The sequence below is a fragment of the Gossypium arboreum genome, chromosome 5, assembly GCF_025698485.1.
Source record: "Gossypium arboreum isolate Shixiya-1 chromosome 5, ASM2569848v2, whole genome shotgun sequence".
In the NCBI taxonomy this organism is placed as follows: Eukaryota; Viridiplantae; Streptophyta; class Magnoliopsida; order Malvales; family Malvaceae; genus Gossypium; species Gossypium arboreum.
In genome coordinates, this window is record NC_069074.1 from 16,070,585 (window position 1) to 16,080,365 (window position 9,781).

The 9,781-nt window shown below is 34.2% G+C and overlaps 1 protein-coding gene across 2 annotated transcripts; it reads right to left on the reverse strand.

Annotated features, from left to right (window-relative positions):
• Positions 1 to 2,740: 2,740 nt before the first annotated feature.
• Positions 2,741 to 7,587, reverse strand: LOC108486341 (protein FREE1). Of its 2 annotated transcripts, XM_017790347.2 has the most exons (10): positions 6,433 to 7,572; positions 6,049 to 6,135; positions 5,785 to 5,916; positions 4,510 to 4,641; positions 4,343 to 4,408; positions 4,145 to 4,255; positions 3,529 to 3,621; positions 3,385 to 3,418; positions 3,084 to 3,154; positions 2,741 to 2,993 (listed from the first exon to the last, which is right to left on the reverse strand). In XM_017790347.2, exons 1-10 carry the CDS (start codon positions 7,426 to 7,428, stop codon positions 2,916 to 2,918), a joined length of 1,800 nt encoding a protein of 599 aa, XP_017645836.1. In that variant the 5' UTR covers positions 7,429 to 7,572; the 3' UTR covers positions 2,741 to 2,915. The 2 variants fall into 2 exon arrangements, 1 of the variants encoding a protein (XP_017645836.1); XR_001871468.2 differs by lacking the exon at positions 2,741 to 2,993 and having other exon boundaries at positions 3,132 to 3,154; positions 3,529 to 3,647; positions 6,433 to 7,587.
• Positions 7,588 to 9,781: the final 2,194 nt, after the last annotated feature.

Below are 9,781 nucleotides of genomic sequence, written 5' to 3' on the forward strand. Positions count from 1 at the left end.
CTAACCTTAAATTCTTAAAAAAAAAAAAAACAACAACAACATAATTCCCCCAAACATATCATATATATTTTTTTAATATTTTATTTATTTATTATATAATACTTAGAATTACTAATAACCCTCTCTCAAGTCTCAATCTCTAAATAGGAGTACAAACACATTTCAAAACAATTAAATTCACGTCTTTCTACACCGATAACAATGTCAATACCAACCGAACTAAAACTCCATATTTTTACTACACTTCCCTACTTTAAAATTTTGAAAAGTTTAAACAAGTCAACTATTCTGAAATAAATTTCATTGATCATATATACCCAAAATGGTAGTGAATGAAAATGATGAGACGTGCGTAATGCATTTTTCTTTGTTAAAATTTGACAGATAATTTTATTTATTATCCAAGTTAAGACAGATGTACAAAAAAAATTGCAAATTAAAGGATTCCTAATAAGGCAAAGAAAAGTCGCAATCACAACCTCCTACTGCCACAATTAGTTTATAAATTGCCCAACCCCCCTGGCAATTATGATCCTAATCCTACATATAAACCACAAATATCTCTTAAATTTTCAACTAAATCTAGTTTTGGATTGATTTTAAGTTGTAAACTTTGAAACCAAAAAGTCAATTAAAATTTGAATTATTTTAAAACTCAACACCACACCTGGGAATGAAGTTGGTTGGAATTGTTTACAAGTCTTTGAAATATTTTTTATTTCTTGAAATTATTAGATGAATAAATAAAACTTGGATAGAATTAGAGTTAAAAATCTATTGTTGCATACTCACTGCCAGTTTGATTTACACTAATTATACGTTAAATCTTATAGTTTAGATATGCAGGAAATGTTTTGGGTTTCTTATTAGTTACGGATTAATCTTTCCATCTTAAGTGCAATGCATTATTGTGGTGATTAAATCACATTTTGTATTAAACAATAATATTTTTGATTGATTATTAAACTATATAATTTCTATTTGATGGGCGTTTAAGAGAACCAGAGCCACGAAAGGAACTCTGCCAACAGATTCGTGACAGGTGGAGAGAATGGTAGGAAGCAATTGTACAAGTTGAGGAAAGAGCTAAGCTTTGATGAAGAAGAGGTCACATGGATAGGTGAAAAAAGCATGAAAGACAAACCACAGTTATCTTCTTTAAGACGACAGTATCTCTTGCTTGGGAGCTTAGGTGACTGATTTGCCACAATTGCCAATTTTATTTGATTAACTCGTCTCTCCCTTATTTCATTCACATTACGCCAAATGCGTATTACTCCACTAGTAGCAGAAATTCCACCCTGCATCATTAGCCAAGACACGTTGACTCATTATCGCATAGATTATGAAAGTTTGGTTAGTTCACACGTGGTTTAAGAGAACAATTTTATTACATAAGATCACATAACTCAAGGTACTTTTACATTTGTCTAGATATATATATGCTTTCACTTACCATATCATCTCAGTTTTCAAATTCCTTAAGTCATTGTGTTAATCTTGTAGTTTCCTCAAATTTCTTCCTTTTCCTTGGTTCATTTACCCACTCTATCAGCCAATATCAACAACTAAGAATTTATATTTAATACTAATAGTCAGATAATAATATATTACAAATATTTTAAAAAATAAATATATTTCATTTCATTTTAATGATGAGTTAATATACAATATCAATGTATCAAATATAAAATCTTAATTAATTGGATAATATTCATTGATCCCTAAAACATTACATGTACGTTACATTAGAGTTTAGTGTTTAATCTTTAATTCCTTTCGATTCCCATACATCTTCTTTAATTTGATTTATGATAATAGACCTAATGCTAGAAATAGAATGATTCTCTGAATTTAAACCATTTAATTTTAGAGTTGGGAACTTTAACTTAAACATAATCTCTCTAACTAAACCATGAGTATCGTCATTAACCTAGCGTTTGTTAAATGCAAGTAATGCCATTAAAAGTTATGGCTGCCTTTTTGGAAGAAGGAACGGAATCTTGCAAATGTTTATAAAATTGAAGAGAATTAATTATAGAGCATTCAGTTGTTACCAACCAAACCAAGCAGTTGTTGAGATCTCTCATCTGCTCCTTTCTATGATATTGGTCAACAAAAAATTTGAAGGAACACCATCTTTAATGTTGATTTTTGACAATAATGTCAATGTATAATACACACATTTATGGCCAAATCTTTGAATTATCTACAGATGCGGAATAGTGGCTTAAAGGCAGTGAAATTTTAGAGGATGCTGCAGTCCACAACTACAAGCAATATACAAGTATTTTGCAACAATGCCAATTAACTGATATCAATTTTCTAAAGTGGCAAAAATTGAATTTCTTTTGGAACTACAGCGGAATTACCGTGTCAACTTCTCAATTCTCACGTAGCATGATAAAAATACTAGACTTAGCAGCTGTGCATTTGGATATAGAAGGCCGGTGCTTCTTACAATGTTGAATATCAGTAATGATGAATAATGAAAATAGTATGAGCCCTAGCCTTAAAGTGATTCCTACGTCCGGAACTATTTTTCAATGGCTTTGTTCAAGGTTTCAAGCACCAGTCGTGGGCTATTGTTGGGGTAGAATAATCATTATCAGTATTCAATGTTAAGTGTGTATATATATTCTTCCGCTTGCACCCAACAATTGCAGAAACATAAAGCAAGCGCAACCGTGGCGCTGGGAAACACTCATTGCAATCACTATAGATAAAAACGGTCCGTAAATTTTACACAAAAGACTTGATTAAAGATCAAGAGATAAGTTTCATATTCACAATAACTTGAAGAGATGACAAAAGAGATAATAGAGAGCTCATCCGTATTAGTTTATTATAAACACGACCTCAACAAGAAATTAATAGAGAAAAAGAGCAATTCACTGGTGACAAAAGCGCATTGATCAATGGGCACTAACGAGAAAAGGATGCTGGCACACCCCACATTCAATGGTCTCAGAACCTGAGCTTGGAACTTGAACCTGCAAAATAATCTCGAATTCAGCCAATTTATAATAACACTTAACGGTAAGCTTGCAATCATGAAATGGTGCTCTGCATGGATTACAGACCTGCAAATGAACTGTGCATGTAGGACAGGCAACTTCCTTCATCCGCCTACCAGAGCCATCAGACATGGAGCCTATCAAAATGAAACCGTTTAAGAAAGTTCAACATAACTTCAGATGTCCCCATTTATTAAATGTGAAAAACAACTGATCCAGCCCCGTCTTCTCACATTATTCAAGCAAAACCCTGAGCTCAATACATTTATGCGCTCTTCCATTTTATGTTACTAATACGATAATATACATGCTCTGCAAGTAACTCATTTCACAGTATCATACAACACTCTAAGGTACAAGTAGTTACCTGATGATGCTCTGCGACTTCTCCCCATCTCTTCCTGTCATAAGAGATCACAATTGGACAATTCAAATAAGTAATTTAGTCAGATTGACACAAATTAATTTATGATCAACATTAAAAATCATATAGTTCCAAAACGATGTATACCTGAAGCTTCCTAGCAAGATCCTCGTGGCTCTGCAATACAGTAGGTTTACTTGCTATTTCCTTAGCATTATTCAGCCTCTGAGTCACTTCAGCCTACAGCAGGAGGACAAGTACAAAGACTGATAGGAATATTACATATGACAATTCCTTTCCCAAGAAAAGTAAAAAGAAAGTCATTCTTTCATAATTCAGCAAACAACTATGAAAAATACGTTCATGCTTTCCAGGTATTCAACCTTCCCTTGAACAGCCTAATCAAGTTCAGTTGCCTCAACCACTTACCAGATGCCTCTAAAGACTTCAAATAAAAGCTTTAAAGGGGAAGAGAATAATAGTTCAAGGTTAAACCACAGGACAACAGATATCCTTAATGACTCTTCCATTTGGTCAGTTGCCCAAAGAGAGGCTTTAAGTAAAGGACACACTAGAAATACAAGGACTCTACATGTTCAACCAAGACAGTGTACGATCTGTATAATAGGTCCTTTTCATCCTGGACTCTTACCACAAACCAATGCCTAACACTCGTATGCTAAGTTCTGAAAACTATAAACATGAGAAATAAAAACAGAAACTATTTTGTTAGGAAAGGTGAGAAACAGATTGATAAGCATACCATGCATCGGTCACAAACCCTAACTTGTGGAGCATTCTCATCAGCAGTTAGAGCAATTCTACCATGGGTACATTTGTCACAGAAAATATCCCCGCAGTTCCTGCAGTGGTGCTGAAAAGAAAAAGGACAGAACGCATTAAACTTAAATGTCAAATAAGGCAAGCTGAAAATCTTTTCCAAACATGGGGACTGACGTACCTTCCGCACAAAAGCCCCAAAATCTATTGCACAAGCAGTGCATTTTGAAACAGCTTCATCAGGCACCTAACCAGAAAAAGGATATAAAATAAGCATATTATGAACTTTTCAGATGTGATTTTTGTTACTTGACATGCAATATACGTCTGTGGAACTCTAATCTTTACCCAGTGATCTTTCTCCTCAGCACCAGGTTTTATAATGTTCATCCAATCAACAAATCCTCTCTTCTTTTCTGCAGGTTGTTCAGCAGCCTTGGCAGATTCAGGAGGCCGACTTTTCCAACCCATCTCCTTGATCTGCAATCAAAATGTAGGAGAGTAAAGTCATCTAAACACATGCAAAAGTGCATGCATGTCTGATGTGCCGATCAGAGGACAAAAAAAAAAAAGAATCAAGTTATACATGCATGAGGATCAAAATAGTAAAGAAGAAAACATTTTGAGCATGCATACAGCCTACAGGCACCACAGCAGAATAACAATCTTCCATATCTTTAACAAGACTTAAAGGCTCATTATTTAAGAATTTTTTAGTGATGCAAATGAATCACATATCTTAACATTGCACTCTCTTCTGATAGGCACTTCAAAATCCTAATGGTAGTATCAAAAGAAACATAATTATTCTAGCAGATTATATTTTCTTAAGCTATAACAAACACTGCACAACTGTACTTCACTTTGTTCCTAATGATTACTGAACACAAATTAGCTAATTTTCTGCACCCATGTGTACATGTATTTCTGCAAATAAATGAATTAATAACCAAGTCTGCATTCAGTCTTTTGAGTAGGTTTTCATCCATTTGCAACAATGCTGAATCCGTCAGAATATGCTTACTGCCAATAAGCACCACAGCAGAACGACAATCTTCCATATCTTTAACATGACTTAAAGGCTCATTATTTAAAAATTTTGAGTGATACAAATGAATTACATATCTTGCCATTGCACTCTCTTCCTATGGGCACTTCAAATTCCTAATGGCAGTATCAAGAAATACAAATTTACTCTAGCAGGTTATATTTTCTTAAGCTACAACAAACAATACACAATTGTATTTCAATTTGTTCCTCCTGATTCCTGAACACAAATTAGCTGGTTTTGTGCATGTATGTGTACGTGTATTTCTGCAAATAAATGAAGTCCGCATTCAGGTTTTAGTCCATGTGCAACAATGCTGAATCCGTCAGAATACAACTCTATATGACAATGCTGAATAGTGCTAAGAATCATAAAAACAACTCCATGATATAAAGCAACGACTACTTCTAACTGAAAAGTTGAAATACCTTGGATAAGGATCAAGAATATACCAAGTACTTGCTAAAACAGGAAAAAAAAAAAAAAAGTAGACAAAGATGATAGCATTAAGTCATTCAAATTAAACAGTTAATTCTCACAAGAAAATAAGAAAATTATAACTCTCTGAGACCCACCTGTACAGTTGCAGCTGTTACAATATCCAGAAGGGTATTGGTAGTGTAACTGTTTGACTGCAACCTGATCCGTCTTGGTTCAATGTCAACAGAGCTTTTGGACCAGAATGCAAAGGTGGATGAGTCCAACACCTAGGTTCCAAGAAAAAATACTTTTTATTACAATGACCACGTCATTAAAAGAAAGAAAACCAAAGAGAAAAACACCGGGATGAGAGGAGTAGGGAGGGAGGAGAAAGAAAATAAAAATACTAGGCAACTCACTTCACATCTTGTGATGTTCTCAAGAGGATATATTCTCAATATTCGACTGCTGCTAGGCTCAAGCATACGAATACCATCTAAACCAATCTGTCACCAAATAAAATAAACTATATCACGAGTTCGAAGTACTGGATAAACAAATAAGGGGCTAGCAGACACAATTATCCATCAATGATAGAAAGATGAACTATAATGATGATAAATCATACAGAACTAAAGGACTTATCAGACAAAATTTGAAGAACCTTCAAAGCATTTTAACCATCCAGTTTACGTTTACACATAATTCAACAATACAACCAATATTGTTTAAATCAAATAGAAGAAACTTCATCTCTCCAGCCAAATGTGAATCAAGTCCGACGACGTTTAACTAAAAGTTACCTGGCAAAGTACGTCCATGGGGCCGTGTGCTCCACTTTCAGACAACAACTTAACACGAAATTTCTGGACACCGCTCTTTACATCTTGCTGGGTGTCATCCTTCGGCACCGCCCTCAAAATCTTACCAGCGGCTGAACCTGACCCACCAGACGAGTCCTTCCCAGAAGGGATATTAATAGATCGCCCATAATCATCGAATTGAACCCAAGTCGACGATTTTGGGGCTGTACCACGTGCCCCATAAGGCTCCGCCTTTCCTCCTTCATAAGCATAAACCCCGTCACCATACCCACCATCATCACCGTATCGTGAATAGCTATCCGATCGCTTTCCATAGAGATCGGATCCTAAATCGGATCTGTTGAGATTATATCCTCCTCCGTATTTATCGTCGAAATAACTGCCACCGCCGTGATCGAATTTCATGGAATTGTCGTAAGCGTTTTCATAAGCGGGATGGACAGCTGATACCGATGATCCAACTTGGCCGTACGGATTTGAATAGTAAGACGGATTAGGCGTGGGGTTAGGGTTGGGGTTTGGAGGAGCAGGACCGTAGCTGGAAGCCGTCTGATGCTGATCATACTGCTGGAAATAAGGAGGCTGGGAGGCCGGAGGCTGATAGGGAACATGTGAATCATATGGCGGAAAAGAAGGAGCCGCGGTCGCCGAGGGTGGCGCCATGGGTTGTTGATTGAAAGACGATTGTGGAGCTATGGCCGGAGCCGGTGGAGTAGTTGTGGCTGAGGGTGGAGGAGTATAAGCGGAAGCAGTGGGAGGGGCAGCATCAAGATTTTGGGAATACGGAGGGTAATTTGGGGGATAAACGGAGTAATCAGAGGAGGCATAACCGGAGCTAAAAGGTGGTGCAGATGCGTAAGGTGCTTGGTGAAATTCGGAGGGTACTGGATTGGGGTTAGGGTTAGGGTTGGGGTTGGAGTTGGGGTTTGAAAGGTAAGGAAATTGATAATAGGAGCTGTAATCTCCTTGTTGCATCGTTGATCTAACCAAAATTCTTCTGTGTTTGCCGAAAGAGAATTGCTATGGCCTTAGTTCTTCGATTCCTATCTTCTATTGGCTGCAGAGTCAAAGTCGATGAGGAGTCGGGAATGGGGAAAATTATATGTGCATAAATGTATTGAGATTTGGGTATATGCTAGACGCGTGGCAAGATCTTATAGGGTTAACTCAAGCGAAATAACAGGTGGCCAGCCGTTAGATGATAATATTCGAGCCTGCTATGCCACGCCAATGCTTGATGCCGACATTGTTGGGCCGTTTGGGCTGATGAAGCTTCTAACCCTCAATAGTCACCTGGCTGCTAATTGGAGATTTGAACCTGGAGACTTAATTGGGCCACCGATTTTAATATTATTCATTTAATGAATGTGTAATTATATTTTCTTCTAAATATAAAGAATTTTAATTTCATCCTAATTATTTATGCTGATAGTAAAACATGTGATTTTATTGTTACATAATTTATATTTTTAAAATATTAATTATTATAAAAATTATTAATATGATGAAAATAATTTTTAAATAAGTAACAAATATTAAAATCAAATCATCATATGTATTATTTAGTTTAAAAACACAGTTGATAATACGATTACTGATAAATATCATATGCAATTTTATCTAATTGTTTTAACGTATATTTGGTTGGTTATTCCATCTTTAATGTTTAACCTATGCTCTTTATCATTATTCGTTGGTTTTTGATCGAATTCTTTATCGTCTGAATTTAAATATGCATCATTAATATTATTAAAATCTCTTTATTTTATGTACTTTTCAAAATATAAATCATCTCAATTTCACCTATGATTTAAGTTGCGAAATATACTACATGCTAGTACGATCCAACCTTCTTTTTTATATATTATAATCATGGGATGTTAATATGGGAAATATTTTTTTAAAACGGTAAATGTCTTATTAATCATATTTCAAAGCATTGAATGTATCAATTTAAAGAGTCTATGAATTGTCTATTGTTCTTTTATTTGGAAACATTCTCTCAAATGGTATCATATTCTACAATATGGTGCAAGAAAACCTATTGTATTTAGGTTCACAGATCAAATAATTTATAACTTTAATTATAAAAATTTATTTTGAATAAAGACTTATGTTATATCTCTCATTGCGGTACGTAAATTAAGTAAAATAAATAAATTTTATAATATATAACTTTTATAAATAAGCTTTTATAAATTGTCCAATAACTTTCATAACATTTCTTATAAATTTTTATAAATAATTTTAAAAGTTATATTTTATAAATAAATTATGATAAAAAACTATAAGACATTTTCTTATGAATAAGTATATCACTATTATTGTAACGCCTTACCCGAGACCGTTGCGAGTCGAGCACAAGGCACTACTAAACTTATTTGAGCACTTAACCAAATTTAGATAATTTATATAATACTTTTCAGACAAGCTGTCCAACTGTGTCATAGTTGCTAAATAATTCATATCTCAAGTTATAAAACTCGAAATCCAAATCCTTAAATTTTTTCTGAATTTCTACTCATATATCTACTTACCAATTTTTTTCTAGAATTTTTGGTCAAGCCAATTAGTACAGTTTATTATTTAAAATCTCCCCTGTTTCAGGGTTTGACTACTCTGACCTTTGTGTATTACGAATCAGATATCTCTCTGTACAGAGCTTCAATGACTATGCCGTTTGTCTCTAATAAAACTAGACTCAATAAGGAATCTGTAAATATAAAGTATGACTTCTAATTATCTTTGTAAAATTTATGGTGAATTTCCAAAGTCAGAATAGGGGATCCAGAAATCGCTCTGGCCCTGTTTCAGAAAAATTTAAACATCTCATAAAATATAGCTCATATACCTGTTTTGCTTTTTCCATATGAAAATAAACTCATCAAGATTCGATTCCATAATTTATTCATTATTTAATTCCATTTCTACTATTTTTAGTGATTTTTCAAAGTCAAACTACTACTACTTACCGAAAACTGTTTTAGTACAAATATTGTTAACTAGTTTATAACATCTTTACTTCAATTCATTCAAACTCTATACATGCCATATAAATCTTTAAACATAAAACAAAACTACCGAATTGATCTGAATAGTGTGCCCTGTTGTGTTGATCCGATCTACCCACTTCACTTCAAGTCAATCTACATAAAAATATTAAACACACACAAGTAAGCTTATTGAAGCTTAGTAAGCTCATAGGCATATAAACACAAATCATATCAAATATCGTACACAATCATATATCTATTAGTTTAACTATTTCATCCTCCAAATCATAATTTCATTAATAACTCATTGGAATAATTTCCATATGGCAACTCAC

Bases quoted from the DNA above. Each gene is read 5' to 3' on its own strand.
- LOC108486341 (XM_017790347.2), bottom strand. From the start codon at position 7,428: ATGCAACAAGGAGATTACAGCTCCTATTATCAATTTCCTTACCTTTCA. The intron at 3,622-4,144 runs GTATGCTTATCA...CTCCTGCTGTAG, and splicing joins GGGTTTGTGACCGATGCATG to GCTGAAGTGACTCAGAGGCT. The intron at 3,155-3,384 runs GTAACTACTTGT...TCATTTTGATAG, and splicing joins AAGTCGCAGAGCATCATCAG to GCTCCATGTCTGATGGCTCT.